The sequence below is a fragment of the Leishmania panamensis genome, assembly GCF_000755165.1.
Source record: "Leishmania panamensis strain MHOM/PA/94/PSC-1 chromosome 11 sequence".
Classification (NCBI taxonomy): Eukaryota; Euglenozoa; class Kinetoplastea; order Trypanosomatida; family Trypanosomatidae; genus Leishmania; species Leishmania panamensis.
Genome location: NC_025856.1, coordinates 315,462 through 333,406, shown reverse-complemented (window position 1 = coordinate 333,406; position 17,945 = coordinate 315,462). Strand labels below are relative to the sequence as shown.

The 17,945-nt window shown below is 56.6% G+C and overlaps 4 protein-coding genes across 4 annotated transcripts; all 4 read right to left on the bottom strand.

Annotated features, from left to right (window-relative positions):
* Nucleotides 1-5,347: 5,347 nt before the first annotated feature.
* LPMP_110830 (hypothetical protein) lies at nt 5,348-6,730 on the bottom strand (the record flags this gene model as incomplete). The annotated part of the gene is made up of 1 exon (XM_010698629.1): nt 5,348-6,730. One exon carries the CDS (start codon nt 6,728-6,730, stop codon nt 5,348-5,350), a length of 1,383 nt encoding a protein of 460 aa, XP_010696931.1.
* A 2,260-nt stretch (nt 6,731-8,990) lies between these two features.
* Nucleotides 8,991-11,924, bottom strand: LPMP_110820 (hypothetical protein; the record flags this gene model as incomplete). Its single annotated transcript, XM_010698628.1, has 1 exon — nt 8,991-11,924. One exon carries the CDS (start codon nt 11,922-11,924, stop codon nt 8,991-8,993), a length of 2,934 nt encoding a protein of 977 aa, XP_010696930.1.
* Nucleotides 11,925-12,650: 726 nt separating this feature from the next.
* LPMP_110810 (hypothetical protein) lies at nt 12,651-13,094 on the bottom strand (the record flags this gene model as incomplete). Its single annotated transcript, XM_010698627.1, has 1 exon — nt 12,651-13,094. The coding sequence occupies one exon, from the start codon at nt 13,092-13,094 to the stop codon at nt 12,651-12,653; it is 444 nt and encodes a 147-aa protein (XP_010696929.1).
* A 1,675-nt stretch (nt 13,095-14,769) lies between these two features.
* LPMP_110800 (hypothetical protein) lies at nt 14,770-15,543 on the bottom strand (the record flags this gene model as incomplete). Its single annotated transcript, XM_010698626.1, has 1 exon — nt 14,770-15,543. The coding sequence occupies one exon, from the start codon at nt 15,541-15,543 to the stop codon at nt 14,770-14,772; it is 774 nt and encodes a 257-aa protein (XP_010696928.1).
* Nucleotides 15,544-17,945: the final 2,402 nt, after the last annotated feature.

Here is a 17,945-nt window from a genome sequence, read left to right as displayed (position 1 = left end):
GGGTGTGTGTGTCGTGGCAACGACGCAAATGCAGTACTACAGAGAAAACACGCAGAGAGAGAGGGAGGGAGGGAAGGAGGGGAGACTCAAGAGTGCGCCACGGCCACAAGAAGAAGTAGAGGTACCAGCGCCTGTGCCCGCGTATTGGAGCACGCGTAGCGTCTCTGTGCACGCACCTGTGAAGAGTCTGCACAGAAAGCCTCCGCAAGCCTTCCTTTTTTCTACTTGTTTGTTTACCTCTCTGGCGCTCGGCCGCGTTGCCTCGCTCTTTAGATGTGTCGCTTCCCTCCCACTTTCTTCTGTGGGTATTATGTGGGTGAGTTGGAGTGAAGGGGGGTGAAAGACAGTGAAGTGCGGGCTGTCTTTTCCTTCGTGTGTGGGTGGGTGGGTGTCCGTTCGTTCTTTCCGTCTCTCATTTAGATTTTTTTCGCGGATTTTGTGTTTGGGGGGAGCCCTTGTGTATGCCGTCGTGAACCATTCAACAACAAGGCTGTGGGAGAGAGGAGAAGGGCAAGAGGCGAGAGGCGAGAGGGAGGGGGTGGAGGAAGAGATGAACGCACAACGCTATGGCTAAGCACAGAGGTGCACGCACAGCTACACCAAGAACAAACTAGAGAGAGAGAAGTAGCTAGACAACACCTTCTCGAGAAAAAAAGGGAGGCTATTGAAGACAAGCAAACCCACAGAATCAACGCACAAAGCAGCCACAGAGGGTACAAGCGCAGCGCGGGAAAGATGGCGTAGAGAGGAAAAAAACAACAACTGAAAAGGAATCAGGGGGAGACAAGTAAAGCGACAAGAAACAAGAAAGGTGAGATGTGAGGCGAGTTGTGTCTCAGAGTGTGGTTAAGAGTGAGCGTGAGAGAACGAGTGGGTGTGGGTGTGACGGAGAAGGCGAGAACGTCCGTGGGGGATGTGGATGATGGGTGGCAGTGATTACGAGCCTGTCCCCCTCCCCTTCCCACTCCAATAAATGGAACAAGAATCTCCGGTTCAGTTCCTCCTTGTGGGCGCTCCTTGCGGAGGAGTAGATTTTATCTATTTTTCCTTCGTGTTCCTCTTGGCAGAGAAAGGCAAAGAGGGAGGAAAACTGAAGTAGATGAACAGAACAACAACAACGACGACAAGGATCGCAGGCACCGACACGGAGAAGGAACACAGTCAAAGGCGCAGAGACACGCGTGTGCGCCTTTCTTCGTCGTCGATGTTGCAGAGAAGAGGGCGAAGAGAACACACACACACGCGCACGCACAAATAAATGAAACAAACGAAACTAAGGTTGACTCTTCTTGTCTTCGTTTTAGAATAACGGCTTCGATCTTATCCTTCCCTTTTCTCGTTGCGTTTGCTCCCCTCCAGGGGTGCAGGTTTGTTGCGTGTGTGCGTGTGTAGGCACGGCGGTGACAGGGGATCGCGGTGGTGGGCGTGTGCGTGAGGGAGAGGGAAACATGAATGTAGCCACAGAGAAAAGAACGAGTGAAAATCACAATAAAGAGAGAGAGAGGGGGGCGAAGACAGTGTGTGTGCGACGAGAGGGTGGAAAGGGCAAAACGGAGAACAAAGAGGAGAGAAGAGGAAAGTGAGGAAGACGCCTCCCCCCACATGTCCTCACGATGCGCCTATGACTCAATGCATCCCTCGATATGTCTTCACATCGGCAATGCAGGCATGTCATATGTGGCGAGGTCAGCACACTGGCTACGAGGTATTCGCGCGCGCGCATGGGCACTGCTAGGAACTTCTCCCGTGAAGGTCCGAATTAGGTAGTGCCCGTGAGCGTAGCAGAAAAGGAGGTAAAAGGGGAGTAGGCGCCAAGACGTCAGAGGTCAGGGGTTGCTAGCGACAAACTGGAAACACGTAGAGAGGGGGAGGGAAGAAAAGCGAGGATGAACGCCGTCGATGGAGAAACGTGGAGAGTCTCACGAGTCGTTCATCTCTGTTGTGAGCGAGAGCCTCTGGATACACGTACATACACCCGCATAGCTCTTCTAGGACTGCTCCACCTCTCTTCCCTCACCCCCCTCCCACACACACACAGCCTTCATCTAACCTACCCATTCAAATTCCCCTTCACTCCATCCCCACACCTACACATCAGCCGCCACACTCCTTTTCCCTTCCCCTGCTGTGGATCCTTCATGCCACGTGTACAGTTGTCTCTGCCACAATGGGTCCGTGGGCTCTGAATCCCCCCTCCTCTCTCCAACCCTTCACCCTGTTTCTCCTCACTTGGTAAAAGCACCGCAAAGACAGTGAGAAGGTGCGGAGAAGAGGGAAAGCGAGGCGATCCAGTGCAACGACAACTACACAGATACGCTGGGGCGAATTCTCTTCTGCGTCCGCGTACTTGCGTTTCAGTCGAAGTTTTCTTTTTTCTTTTCTCTCCTGACGCTGAGATAGAGCGCGGCTGTGGGAGCTACTTGTGTGTGTGGGCGGGTGTGTATTTTGTGCTCGTTTCTTCGCCCGTTTACTTAAACCATTAGGAGAGAGACACACACGCACCGACACGCACCGTGGGAAAAAGAGCAACACGAAAAAAAAACGAGCCAAGTGAACAGAAAAGGTGAAAAAGAGGGGGGAAGGGGAGAAGAAATAAATCAATCAATAAAACAGCGATCAAAAAAGCCACAAAAAGGGACGTGTGAGCGCCCACATGACCGACCACAAACGTAAGAGGCAAAGGCAAAAAAAAAAAGCAAAAGAGAACTCTTCAAAGATGGGCGCAACGCAGGCCTGCACTGAGAGAGAGAGAGAGGGAGAGCGAGAGCGATTCGCAGAAGGCGCATGCAGATCAAATGGTAAGGCGAAGGGGGGGAACAGTGAAAAGAAGAGAGGTGGAAAGAGCCAAAAGAAAGAAAGTAGACGAGGCAGGGGGAAGCAAAGCGCTACGAACGCTAAGAAAGTTAGTAGAGGTGACATGACGTGAGCTGAAGCGGTCACTATCCACAAACAACACTCTGGATGTGTGTGTGGGGGGGGGGAGGGGGGCGTATATCACTACACATTACTGTCATCCGCCTTAGGCTGCGAGAGTGAAGAGGAGTGCTAAAAAGAGAGAGGGAAGCGGAGGCGTTAAAGAGGATGAAGAACGAACGGCCCCAGCGGTGACTCCACGAAGAGAAGGGAGTGTGGGCGATAGAGAGAGAGAGGAAAAGAAAGTTTTTTCTTCTTGCTGCTCTTCAGGTTTTGTGTTTGGTGGAGAGGGGAGATCGCTGAGCAGCCCGGTAATCCCTGACTATTGTCAACTCCATCGGCTCTCTCTCTACTTCCTCAACTTGATGGGTTGTGCGCGTGTGGTGGTGGTGGTGGGGGAGGGAGCACACGCTCCCTCTATATCTCCTACACAACATGCACAAGTCTGCACCTCCTTTGGCTATCTCGTTCTGGCTGAGAAACAACCTTTCCCCCCACCCACCCCCAGTGTGTGCGGGTGTGCCCGCCACGCCCCGTTTTGGAGCTTAGGGGGAGGGGGGTGGGGAAGAGGGCGCGCCGACACAACGTCCTCGACGAGAACACAAAACGTGAAAGGACAAAGAAAAATATATATATAAAAGGAATAAGCGAGTAGCACAACAACACACACGATGGTACACGGTCATCCGCCGAGACACACACGCACTGGGCGAGGATGAAGTCGACCGCCACGATTCCGTTAGTCACGTCTCACGTTATTCGATCGCTGATCGCTCGCCAGGAGACAGAGGAAGCAGAAGAAGAGGAGGCACACGTATGCAGTCACGGTGTGGTACTCATGAGGGTGGAGACGCAACACAATGTCGTTCCCTTTGTTCATTGATCACCCTCCTCCCATCCGCCGTGCATAAATTCGCTCACAGAAAGGCCTCACCGCCTGCTTATCTGTTCACTCCCGCGGCTTCTCTCCGTTGCCCTGTCTTCCTGCTCATATGCTCCACGCACCGTTTCCCTCTCTCCCCCTCCGACTCAGCTCTTTCCACACTGCATCTCGTTCCACCTCTCTCCGATCCGCTGCCCTCGTTCTGTTCGGCTGCTTTGGCAGATCCAAATCATACTCCAGAGCCCGGGCGGGAGAGGGGGTAGGAGAAGAGTGCTGATACACCCACGCACACAAACTCATGAACGTACTGCAGGCAGTGGTCGGGGAGGAGGTGAGAGCGAAGGATCTGGGGTAGAGCAATAGAGCCTATGGATCGAAACTCCTAACTTGAATAGGGTGTACACTGAGTAACTCTCGCCTTCCGCTGATTTTTTTTTTCCACCCCGGGGGGACTTGGGCTTGGCGTCTTGCTCATAGCAGTGATGATTCAAAGGTAAAGAAAAGGAACAAAAGGCCCCTAAAATCGGCTTATCTTCTTCGCACAGTGCACACACATGCGCACACCTCTCTGACTCTTCATTTGCCTTCATGCCCCGCACTCCTCTCTCTCTCTCTCTCACTGCGTGCGTGTGCGTGTTAAGCAGCACGCGTGCAATCCATCCATTTCAAATATTTGCTTCGACTGTTTGTTTGTTTGTTTTTCCCCTTCATTCTCCTTCGCTTTGGTTACTTTGTTTGTTGCTGTGTTTGGTTTCGGGCAGGGTTTTCTCTCGCCGTGAAGCGCCTTTCTCAGTTACTTTTCACAGGGCACGCACACGTCACGCAACAGACATCCGTCAACGTCGCTGTCATCATCGTCATGATGATAGCCCACATCACAACTAGGAGGGGGGGTGCGCAGATGAGGATGTTCCTTCTGCTCGCCCTCTACACCACATAGGGGAGGTGCACCTTTTGTTTTTAAAGTATTCTAGCACCTAACTCACATAGACGCACACTCACCAGCCCACACTCGCGAGCAAGAATACAAAGATGAGAGGAGAAAAAGGGGGAGGGTGTTCGACGCTCGTGGTCCTCGTCGGCGTTCTGCGCCACTTCTCCACAAAAGCACAGCTGCTGCATTCAAGCTGCAACTGTGCTTTTTATTATTTTGATCGCTCCCTTCCGCCACTCCCAGTGGGGCCACTTCTCGCTCGCAGTGGGAAGGAGATCGCGCTGTGAAGACAAGGCGAAGAAAACGCTGAACAACTTTTATGCTTTATATGGACAAAAAAGAAAAGGCTCGCACGTGCGCGTATGAGTGAGAGGGCAGCCATCACGGAATCATCAGCACGAAAATGTCTCGACTGATCCCTTCATTTTCTGTGTTCATGAGAGAGGAGGAGCAGAAAGAGAAAGGGCACATGCCTCGCTCTCTGTCGGTATGCAGTCGCGGTGAGGAGAAGGGAGAGGGGGAGACTATCACGGCACACGCACACCCTCGCACAAGGTGACTAATGGCGGCCTCATCACGTGCACCTCTCCTCCCACCTCTGTGCGTCGAGGCTAAATTTACCACTGAGAACTTCGCTGCGGGTAGCCGGTGTTGGGGGTGGGGTTGTAGCTCTGCTGCGAGCGGCCGCCAAAGTTCATCTCCATCTGCTGCTGCTGGCGAGTGGGACCGAGCGGGCCCATTGAGCGACTGTACTGCTGCGGCGGTGCCATCATCGGCGGTACGCGGTTGCCGGCGAACTGCTGCTGCTGCAGGTTCCCGCTGCGCATCGGGCCGCGGTGACCGCCGGCCATGTGGTAGTTGCGCTGTGCATAAGAGCCGGGGTAGGCACCCTGATACATGTCGAATCCAGGGGCACCCATTGTGCCATCGTTCCCCCATGTCCGCTGGTCTGGCTGCCACTCCTGTGCGCCGTAGCTGCCGCCCATGTACACGTTGCCGCTACGGGGCTGAGGCTGCTGATGCGGTGGCGGCATCTGGTGCTGCAACGGCGGTGCATGTGCCGGCGGTGCGGCCAGCGCGGAGCTTGGGGACACCTGTGCTGCTGGGGACTGCGTCTGCGAGGTGCGCGACTGACTCTGGGCCTGGGCCTGAGCCTGCGCCTGCTGCTGGGCACGGAACTGTGACTGCTGCAGGATCAGCTGTTGGCGCTCGGCTGCCAGCGTCTCTGTGTTGGCATGCAGCTGGCGCTCACGGGCTTGCAGGCTCGCCTCCTGTGCGTTTAGCTCTACCTCGCGGTTCTTCATGGCATCCTCGTGGTTGCGCTTCAGCTGCTCAAAGGCTTGGCGCTCGTGGGCAAGAGCTTCAATCGCGGACGTTATGGTGTTCTGGTCCGCTGGTACTTTGAAGGCGACATTGCGAGCCAGGTTCTCCATCACAGACATCGGGTATTCTGCCGCGTACTGCGGCTGGCGAATCTGAAATTGGATGTCGTCGTCAGCCCAGTTGAAGTTTGTGTCCTCTACCTGCATGATCGGCGCCGGTTCCTCAGCTGCGGAGGCGGCAACTACCCCTGTATCCCCCTCTACAGGTGCGGGGGCACTCTCCTCCATGGAGGGTTCCTCCACTGACGCCGCCATCGGTTCTGGAGTGGCAGTGCGCTCCTCCTTGGCCGGCTCAGGCGCCGAAGACTGCTTGACAGGGGCCGCGGCAGCGACCGGAGAAGTTGGAGCAGCAGCAGCCTGAGGCTCCTCAGCCGGGGCGGCGGCCGGCACTGACACACGGGCAGCTGCAGCTGGGGCAGCCGGCTTCTTGCCAGAACGCAGGGCATCGAGGAACGACTTGCCAGCCGGCGCTGGGGCCGAGTTCGCGATCTGCGACTTCACCTGCGGTCCATTGCCCACCGACGCCTCCTCCTTGACTGGAGCGTGGCGCTCACCGTTCTTCGGGTGCGGCTTCAGCGCTCCGTTACGCACCACCGATACAGCGGTCTTCGGCGGCATATTTTTCTCTTTGTTTTTGGTGGGAGGAGGTGTGAAGTCGAGGGGGTGTGGCTGGAACGGTTGGGGAGAGAAACCACACGACGAACCGAGGCTAAACAGGGGGGGCGCACTTTGCATACAATCAACGGCGGAAGAGAAGAAAAGTCGACGGAAGACGGTGGCCACGAGGATTGGGGCTTGTTTTGCGTTCTTCCTCTGTCCGTTGCTTTGCTGTGGTGCGTTTGTTTGCCTTATCAGGTGCGTGTGCTGGTCCAGCTGTGATAGCGGTTTAAGAACGAGGAAGGAAAACCCCCTCCCCAAAAAAAAAAACAGACGAGCTTCACACACACACGGGAGAAACAGGCAGCAAGACAGAAAAAACAGACCTGCGTTACCAACCAGAGAACAACAACAACGAGTAGGAGAGAGAGAGAGAGAGACAGACAGACAGAGGGGGGAAGGGAGGAAGGGAAGGAGGAAAGAGGGTGAGATAACAAGGACTGGCAACTATGCAGCGTGAGTATGTCTTAACTGCGTTTCTTTGTTTGCGTATTCGTACGTGTGTGTGGGTTTGCTTAAAGGTTTAGGGGGGCAACGCACAACACGGCGAACCACATGAAAGGCCAAGTGAGCACAGAGGGCGGAATGGCTTATCGAGGGGGGAGCACAGGGAGAGAACGAGGAAGGCCGAGAGACACAAAAGACAAAATGCTGAAAGAAAACCGCTTGTCAACTGAACGAGAGGAAAGAAAGAGAGAGAGACAGAAAACTCACGTATACGTGTGGGTATGTGCGTGTTGAGAGGAAAAGAGGACGAGGTGGTAAAGATGGAGGCGCGGGAGATGAGGAAAGTCGAGATAAGGGGAACTACTTTGCCGAAGAGAGAGAGAGAGAGACATGTACACCACACCCACACGCTAGCGATCGGAGGGTCAGAGAACATAGACATATAGCGGCAGCGACGCATCTCCCTTGCGCGAGTGACGTATGTAAGGAGACAGGGTGGGGAAAGAGGAGCACCTGGGGAAAAGGAGGAAGGCACTTTCGTTGTCCCTCGACAAGTGTGCAGCCGTGCGCGACTCTATTTTTTTCGGAGGGGGAGGGGGGAGCACGGTGATGCGAGTAAAAAAGGCACGTCCCACAGTTAGGCCTGCGCCCTTTCCCACCCTACTCACCAGGCCTCTCATCACTGTGTGGTTTGTATTGCCTCGTCGTCATTGTTCAGCTTTCATCTCAGCTCAACGTCCGTAGAGAGGCAGCGAGACACAGGGAGGGAGACAGAAAGAGAGACCCAAACACATATGCATATACATATACATACATCTCTGCACCAACACCTCTAAGCGGTTCATTAAAAAGGAGAGGACGAGGCTGATGCGCACATGATTAGCGGACAGACAGAGAGAAAATAAGAAAAACAAAAAAAAAACAGAAGGACGAGGGAGACACACGGGAGTGAGGTGCACAGAAGGAGAAGGAGGGGGGGGGGGCGAGAGCGCCGCTCTACGTAGATACATACCTCTTTATTTTCTCTCTCTCTCTTGCAGACACACAGAGAGGTGGGAAAGAGAGAGAGAGACACTCATGCAGCACTGCCCCTCCCTGCAAACCACCACCTCTCATGCCATCGTGTGAAAAGGCAAGGCAAGGAAGTAAACGTGGGGTGGAGGTCCTCTCACACTCCCTTTCGTCCGCCCATCAGTTCAGCAGGTAGCAACAGCAACCACTAAGGCAATCGCAAAACGAGCCCAAGAACAAATGAGGTTAACGAGAAAAAAATGGTGCGAAAAGAAAACACCTGCGGGTAATGGAGAAATAGTAAGAAATAACGTTTGGCCTCGACGACAACATCAATCGTTTCACACAGAGACACAAGGAGCCAAGAAGGGGAAAAGAGAAGGAGAGCGGCACACGACTACCCCCTCCCCTCTTCCGGTGCTGTGCAGGCAGCGCACACTCCTCTGTAGCCCAAACAGCAGCTGAGGGCCGCGCGCTCGCCTGCATCCGCCAACGTGGCCCTCTCCTTCTCCCTCGTTCTTTCCGGCTTTTCTACCCTGTTTTAGGGGACTCTGCCTCCTTGTCCGTCACCGAAACATCGTGTACATTGGCATCGCTCTAGAGAAGAGCCCGCTTCTTTTCCCTCATCCCTATTCCTCATCCTGAGAACCTTCTCAGCTCGGGCTCCAGAAGGGGAGATTTCTTCTTCGTTAGTGGATTTCAGTGTGTGCCTGCGTGGACGGTGTAGACGATACACGCACACCTCGCGGTGCCTGGCGGTGCGCTAGCTCACGGCGATGAGCGACTCATCGTCCACCTCGTGTGCAAAGGCGAGGTAGTGCACCTGCCCATTGCCAACCGCGTAAAGCTGCAGCAGCGCCGCCGCCTCGCTCGGTTTCAGCAGCACGCCGAGCGCCTGCAAACAGGCGAAAAACTGGCCCTCGGTAACGTAGCCCTTGCGAGCTCGGTCGTATTCTCGGAAAGAAATAATGGTGGCCGTGTGGCGTGCCTTGAGGGTGCGCTTAATGTGCTCGAGTGTGGCAGCCGCAAAGCCCTGCGCGGCGGTTGTGTGTGTAGCAACGGAGTCTCCCGTCGAAGTGATGAGGCGGCGGCCAGAAGATGCAGGCCCCTGCAGCCGTCGCTGCGACACGGCGGCCGCACCTGCGCCGTCGGCCAGCATGGCCCGTACGGTGTAAGCAAAGGCTGGGTAGTCGATGTCGCCCGGGGACTTGGCTGACGCAAAGGCGCCCTCCAGAGCGCTGAGCTGCGCCTCCGTCATGTCGGTAAGACCCAGCATCGTTATGCAGTGGCGGAACCGTGAGGGAGTTACGTGGTGGTGTCGAAGCTCATCACCATCAGGGAAGAACTCGGTCAGTGACGGCCGCCGTTCCTGCAGAAAAACGCAGATGCGGGTAAGTACCTCATCCACATCAGCCGCCGCCTCGATAGCTGCGCGGGCAGACGCCGACAAGCCCGTGTTCACTGCACCGCTGGAGGCGCTGGCCGTCTGCGCCAACGCATACTGCGCCGACTCCTCCTCGCAGCCGACGTCTCGCACGAAGGCGAGGTAGCGCACACCATCAGTGCCAGGCGTCACCGCGTCGCCGGCGCTGTACCATGACGCAAGTGTCGAGAGCTCCGGCTGGGTCAAGGGCAAGTGATGCCGCACACATGCTTGAGCAAACTGAGTTGGTGTGATGACGCCGCGGTGATGGTGATCAAAGTCTGCGAAGAAGGGCAGCAGTAGCGCATTGTGCACGCGGACGTTGTGACGCACGCGACTCAGCAGAGCTTCCACTTGCGTCACGCACTCTGCGCCCCGGGCGGTGCCTCCGCCGCCTCCACCCCCAGTCGTCTCCGCAACGCGGCTGGCACGCAGTGCCGCGACGGCTGCCTCGACCGCAGTCACCAGCTTCTGTGTATCCACGCTGTCGCGGATGCGCGTCGACGCAAAGGCGCTCTGCAGCACCGCCAGCTCCTCCGGCAGCAGCTGAAAACCAGCCTGCCCCAGTGCGATGCCTAGACGACCCTTCGGCATGACGCCGCTGTGAAGGGGATCGAAATCAGAAAAGAAGGCAGCCACGTGCAGGCGGCGCGCCACAACCTGCAGCGCCACGCGCGCCAGTACGCTCTCTTTCGTGGGCAAAGTTTCCGAGGCGACTGCAGTGGATGCGGCACTGGTAAAAGAGGGTACACCTAGGCAAGTAGTGTTAGGCACGCGGGCACTCCTGGTGCCGTTGCCGCCGTTCGCCTGCGATGGATCGACGTCCTGGACGAACAGGTAGTAGTTCACCTCGCTGCTCGGTGACCCGTCGGGGTTCGGCACGGTGTACTTTCGGATCAGCAGCTGCAGCTGCTCAGGCGGTAGCATGATGTTCTGAGTCGCAAGGCCTCGCGCAAAGCGGGTGCGGGTGCAGGTGCGATGCTCGTAGATGCCTTTCCGCACCCGGTCAAAGTCACGGAGAACAGGGCTCAGGCAAATCCGGTTGGACTGCACGAGCGCGCGCAGCTGCGAGAGAAGCGTCTCGGCTTTCTGTTGATCATCAGAGCTCGTCAAGTAGGTGTCAGCGGCGTGGGTAGAAGCAAAGAAGTTAGTCGCAGCGGTGCGACCATCCGCCGTCTGCTGCAATGCCTGTGAGGGGTTAATGTCGCGGAGGAACGCCCGATACTCCACCACCGGTCCGCTCGGCGCGTTCGCGACCACACCGTTGGCGCTGGCGCTGGGGTTCCCGCTGCTGATATACGCGCGGGCGAGGGTGTCGATGTTCTCCGGCCGCAGTGCAAAGTGCACGAGGGGCATGCGACCCAGCACTGACTCGAACTGCGCCACTGTGACTTTGCCGGTCTTCATCTTGTCGTAGTCAGCAAAGCCGTCTTCGTAGCGCAGTCGGTAGAGAGCGCATTGCTGGCGAAACACGGCAATCAACTCATCGGCGGAGAGCCGCGTGTTGGTGAAAGAGTCGGGGCACACGAGCGACGAGACGGTGCCGGTCTTCCACTGGTTCAACTGTTCCTTGTCCATAGCGCGCAGTCGCGCGGAGTTCGCTGCGCCGAGCGCGTCCTCCTCGTTCGTTCGCTCGTTGAGCGACGGGTCCATGGCGCGGCACCACGCCATATAGTAGACGCCCCCGTGATCGTCGCTGTACTCCTTCGCGAACAAGTCCATCGCCTCCTCTGTAAGGGAAGCGGAGAAAGGCAGGCAGCGACGGAACTGCGCGACAGTGACGCGGCCAGTTCGAAGAGGGTCCAAGTCGCGGAGCGGGGCCGTCAGCGAGATGCCATGTGTTTGAATGGCGTGCTGCAGCATCCTTCTGAACGGCTGCAAGCGGGCCTCCTCAGCTGGTGTAAGGGCGATACTTGGAGCCGAGCGGCAAACAGAAGCCCTGCTGCCTGGTCCAACCTCGAGAGCGGCGAGGAAGTCCTCGTAGAGCACCTCTGTGTTGTCGCTGCCCGAGGCATCCGCGGCAGCGTCAGCCACCGCCGCCGAAGTCCCAGCCGCAATGGCAGGCGCAAAGCTGTGCGAGAGCGCATGCATCTCCTCTGGAGAGAGGTGCACATCGTTGTTCGTCAAGACGCGAGCAAACTGCGCGGCTGTGATACGGCCGCAGTGTAGATGGTCAAAGTCGGCGAAGAAGGACTTGAGAAAGATGCGTCGCTTCCCCACCTGGGCGCGGGCCTTGCGCATCGCGGCGTCCCGCAACGACACCGGGGAGTTCATGAGACAGGATGTGGGTCAAATCAGAAGCGCCTCCGTTAAGCGTGTGGGCGTGCACAGGAATGAGAGGAAAAACGTCAGTGAGTCGCGGTGGGCAACAGTGAAAACAGAGCTGTGTGAGGGTGGGAGGCAACCGATCGCCTGTGTCAGGCGGTGGTGTAGGGCGGGTGTTAACGTCTATGGGGAATGGAACCTGTGTCACACACACGCACACACACACATACACCCAGTGGTGACCATCAACGTCAATCTTTGCGAAATTGAGAGGAGGCGCACGGAGAGGGAGAAAGGGAGAGTAGGGAGGGAGGCATGCTGGTTTGAGCCGTGAGGAGAGTTGAGAGGCCGCACCCGTTCCCCTCCGGTGTATGCGCGCCCAGCAGCTCATTAATGGAGACAGCCACCACGAGGATGCGGAAGGGAGCACACTCGCTTCTCTCGCCTCCTCCAGCTGCGAGATGGTGAGAGAAGCGAGTGCCTCCTCTGCGCATACACGCGCAAACGCACACTCTGCCTCAGCTGCACGCAGGCGCTGTGCTATGGTCATTCCTTCTAAAACATCACGAGCATGTGTGGAAGTTGTTCTCTCCCCTCTTCTCTCGCCTCTTTTTTCGGACCCTGTGCACAATCCCTAAACGTGTGACCAACACCAACTTCCGCGTAACACACCCCTGTACCAGTGGAAACACACAGAGGGGGGGTGCATAGACACACCAGTGGCGAGCTTTTGTGTTAGCGTTCGCTCTTCGGCTCCCAGCTCGATGCCGGGGCCTGGAACGGCATTGCGCTGTCCATGCGATGCACAATTTCACGCGGATACATAAACACCGTCAGCGCTGCCGCTGTAAAGAGGCCGTTGCGTAGCATCTTCACGCCGCCCCACGGAGCGCTTCGCACGACAACGTAGACGCTCGCCAGCGCGATCCCGGACGCCGGTACTACCCACTGATGCAATTCTAATGTAGAGCTCGCCTTCGCCGACTGCACCGTGATGAAGTCGTCAGCCGCCACCGTGTACTTGCGCGCCCGTGCCAAGAAGGCCGGGACGTCCACGAGAGCATTGGCAGCAGCGATGACACCAGCCGCAACGGCGCGCACCTCCGACACGCCACGCTTCACGTACGGCCACTCGCCGTTCCAAAGAAGAAATGTTCGCACCGTCTTTGGGTCAGACATGGCTAAAGCAGTTGAGAGAATGGAGCGACCAGAGGTGAAAGATGATGCAAATCTCGGGAGTTTGTTGTCAAGCTTCTCAGCGAAAGTGAAGAATGGGGGAGGAAGGAAAGCTGAAAAGGGGCTAGAGAGCATCAGCATATACGCATATGCCCCCCCCCCACACACACACACATACACACACACACACGAGGGTGAGAGAAGAGAGCGTTGGGGGTCTCTCACCCAGCCACCGTTAGGGGAGGGGGGGACAGCTGGGCCACACAAGCACACGAATGTCCGGGGAGCACCTCCGGATAGTCCGCCATTTGCGCTCGACGTCTTGTTTTGTAGTTCTACTCGCAAAGCGGTCGTTACCTGCTCCGCCTCCAACTCGAGGCGAACGCGGGAGTCGTCCAAGAGAGAGCCATGTAAGCAGGAAAGTGAGCCTTGCGACTCTCGGTGAGGATAGAAGTAGCGAAAGAGAAAGAAATCTAATGATGAGCAGACGCAGCTACAGATTCCACTGATGCGGCTCTTCAAGGGCATTCCAGTTCTTTATCCGCTCTCCACGACTTCCCCCCTTCGTCCCCACCGTCAGCAAATGTACGGCGCTCTGGTCAGTAACGAAGCGAAATCGAATGAGTGAGGAAAAGGGGGGGTCTGCGGGCGTGTGAAAGCGAGTGGAGGAGGGGGAGGGGGTGCGTTAGTCGGCGCGCAAGGGTGTTTGTCGTTTGGTGTTCTCTTTTGCCGCAACCCAATTGATGGCATTGGCACAAGGTATGTCGTGTTCCTTTTTTCTTTTCCGTCTATGCGTGTTGGGTCGGTCGGGGTGCCGGCGGGTCGGCGCGCGGGCCGGGAGGGAAGGGAAAAACAAAAAGGATCCCGCACGGGTGCTGATGGGCATCGGCGTGGTAAAATGCGCCGCGAGCGAGAACGTGCGAGGGCAAAGATGCACTGTCACTGAGTGGTTGAACACCCTCAAGCGTGGATCACTCGAAGCACGGTGAAACATACGTGCACAACCGTACCTTCCCCTCCCCCCGCTGCCTGTTTCGCCTCGTTACTTATGCTCTTTAGTTCCCCTTTAGTCCACCCTCGATGTCCTGGCGTACAGTTGCAAGCGTGGGTGAGATGCACGATTGCCTCGATGCGGCGCTTCGCGGCGTAGCCTTTGTAAAGGAAAAGAGTGCGTCTCTCGTGCGAGTTGCTTGCACACACAACTCTCTCTCTCTCTCGCTCTCACACACGTGCTTTCTCTGAAGTACAGGAATACTTGCATTCCTGTGAGGCTCTCATCGAAAGTCCCCTCCGCTCTCCCTCCTCCCCCTCCCCCTCCTACTCCTCAGCAAGGAGTAAGCCTCTTTTCGCGTTCTTGTTTTACCTCCTTCCAGAGAAGACAGCGTCGGGCAGCCCCCACACCACCCGCACAGCTGTTGAGCCAGCCATAGTGTTCCGTTCAACATGGCATGGCAATGTCATTCGCCTCGCCGTGCACACGCACATGCCGGCAAAGGAGACTCTCCTTGCCAAGAGCTGCCTCACAACCTTAGCGGTGGCTAGCAAAGCCACAAAAAGGAGCAAGAAGAGAGAAGGGATGCATACAGAGCAGTAATGCACAGACACGTGCAGAAGAAAGTGTGTACACACAGAAGCGCATGCTCCTTATTTCTCTTGGCTCAGTATCTCTCCAGTATCCTCACAAATCGCTCCTCTGCGCGTCCTTAGGGTCCAGGTAGTACCCGAGAGCGATATCCCGCGCCTCCCTCAGATGCGACTGCTGCTCCGCCTCTGAAGTGGTGATGGCGCGCAGATATGCCTGCTTCTTGTTGTCGTCGCGTGAGAGCTCGTAGAGGTGAAACTCGTCTGTGTCGCTAAATTTGGTCAACTCGCGCCAGTAGTGGTTCCACAGGTGGTTCAGCCCACAACGGAGAAGCCTCCGGTAGGCGTCCGTGCACTGTGGCGTGCTCGTCTGCGCCTCTGAGACCTGGTTCTCGTGTAGGCAGTGGAACAATGTGGCGCGGCGCTCTGTGCAGTGCGGCTCAAGGCTTGCCGACTCCAGCACAAGCTGTTGGTTGCTCTGTGAGCTCATGCATGAGACGTACGCATTGTGCGTCGCCCGACACAGTTTCTCGTTCGCCTTGTTCTGTGTGTTGATCTCAACGGATGAGGCGATGCTGGAGACACCGGTGCCGCCGCCTCTTGCGTTGTCTTCGCCGCTGCGACGACGGATCAACTTCTTGTCTTCGAGGCATGTCGTGTACTTGTCTAGCTCCTTGTAGCACACGTAGGCGTTCAGGTTCTGCCGCAGCATGTGGCGGTTGTGCTCCTCCTCCACTGCCGGATCGCGGTCGGCACCGCGCTGAGAGATATCTTCGTTCTGCTTTGCCTTCCACTCCTCAAACATGTCAAGCGTGAGCTGCGACTGCTTTGCTGGGGTGTGCATGCGCCCCCATGCATTGACACCGGACATGACGACGACTTTCTAGCCTACCGCGCGCCTGTGCACAGCTGAAAAATGCGTTCGGTGTACGTGTGTGCGTCTCAGCAGGCTAGTGCAGGGCATACCCCGCACTGAGACTTGCTTGTTAAGTGAGACCGCACTCAGGTCAACGATGTAAGAGGGTGAAAAGGCGGTGAAAGAGAGAGCGCAGCAAGCATAGCAATGAGTGAAGGTTCAAGGAGTCCATGTAGGTGTCGTCATGAAGACAAAGCAGGGCGGCATGGAAGTAACTCAGCTGGCAGGTTGGTGCGATGATCCAGCAGCAGTGCGAGGGTACAGATATGCCTTCGAGATCGCAAGCTCTGAGAAAGAGGGGGGGGGGGCAAAGTACATTGAGGTCCCTAAACAACTAAACGGGCAATCGCATGCATCTTGTGGGCATCTTACATCCCCCTTCCCGCACATCCCCACCTGCCCTCTCTCTGAGATACCGTCACGTAGAGCCCTCCATTGCTATCCGCGGCATAGCGCCAGATGCTCACATCAACCACTATATAACGTATTTTTGTGTGTGGATGCGCGCGCACTGCTGCTGCTGCTGTTGCTGTCTTGTTCGTTTCTTTTTGTTGTTGTGCTGAAATGATGCGTTAGTGATTGAGAGAGAGGAAAGGAGGGAAGAAGCGGCACAGCAAGAAGAGGGGAGCCAAGCTCCTAGTGCTATGATGTGCCAAACACTCCTCCTCCTTCGCCCCGCCCCTACGCGCGCGCCCCCTCTCTCTCCTCGTCCAAGCTCTCAATAATTGTGCAAGAAACAAAAATTAGAAAGATCAAAGGAAAAGACAGTACGACATGAGCAAGAGCTGCATGCATACATTGGCCGGTGTGTATATGCGTGTATGCGCTTACCCCCTATCTGGCCGAGGCGCTCCCCTTCTGACCCAATCACGTGTGTCCATAGACCTTTCCATCACTGATGCCGTCTCGTCACTGGTGCTGCTATTTCTTTCTTTTTGTTTTGATCCCTCCCCCTCCCACTTGCCGAATGACCCCAGCAACACCACATGGCACCTCATTCACCCCTCCCCCCAATATCTCAGCAGTGAGGCGTTCCGTCCACCTCATGGGTAATGGCAGCCTCCTACTCTGAGCCACTGCTTCGCCCCCTCCCCTCTGTATCCTGTAGCCCATAAGAAGCGGCACGAAGAGGCAGGGGAAAGAAACGCACGTGCGCACCGAGAGGGGGGACGGAGTGGGGCGGGGAGCGGGAGAAAAAAAAAAAGCGCGCGAACACGCGGCGGCGCAGCACAAGAAGTACACATCTGGAAGAGCGCAAAAGAGAAGGCCCAGCCGACTCTCCGCTGGTTTGCCGCTGTGAGGCAACTCCAAACTTCGCAGAAAAGCATCACACGAAAAAAAAAAGAAACTGCGGGGGAACTTCGGGGGAGGAATCACCAACGAAACAGGGGCAAAGAACTGCAGCTAGGAGGTGCTGCCTGCTACCCGTTTGTACGAGCATGCATGATAGCATTTATGCCCTATGCACAATCCCCCACTCACTGTTACCTTCTCCGTCCCCTCTTCCTCCCTCCCTATTTTTCTCAGCTCCGCAAGTCCCCTTTTTTCTTCGTGCGAGCTGGAGAGGATGCAGAAGCGCTCCAGACGAAGCCGACTATAAAGTACACCAGAACTACCTTGTCATTGCCTGTGACTCGCACCTTCCCTCCCCTCCGCCTACATGCGCCACCGCCACCGGCACCGGCGTTGCCAGCGTACCACTGCAGACACTCCCCCTAAAGCCAAGATCGGACAACAACGATGGTGGGGTCGAAGCAGCAGGCGGCATTGATGCGGCGGTGCGCGGCACACGATAGCAAACATGAACAAAAAAAATGCGGAAGGAGAGAGGTGATGTAAACGTGGCAAAGAGATGCGGGGGAATCACCGAGGGTGCTGCGCCTCCTCGTCTCCTCTTAGCCATCACTACCACAACCTCGAGAACCTCGTGCATGCCCCCGTCCCCTGTGCCCGTCTCGTATCGAGCAGACACCTCTCTCTCTCTCCCACACACACACACACAAGCGCGCGCACACACACCTGCACGGAGAGTGAGACGGCCAATAACTCCAATGAATGCCTCGTCTACAGTTCTGTGTGTGGGTGTATGTGTGTTAGTAGTTGGGTTAGCCCCTCAGCTGCGCTGAGCGGAACTTAGGGAGGGTGTGCGGGGGTGGGGACGTGAGTAAGGATGTAGACGACCGAGTGAGTCGAGAGGTGCGTGGGTGCAGCAGCTGACCAGGCAGCTTCCAACGACTGCCTCTGCTCCTCTCCCTCCTGACGTTGACGCGACGAGGAACGAAAGAAAAAGGAGCCGCGCACAAGACATTCAAGAGAAAAGAGAAATGACAGACACCGAACAGCAGCACAACGGAGGG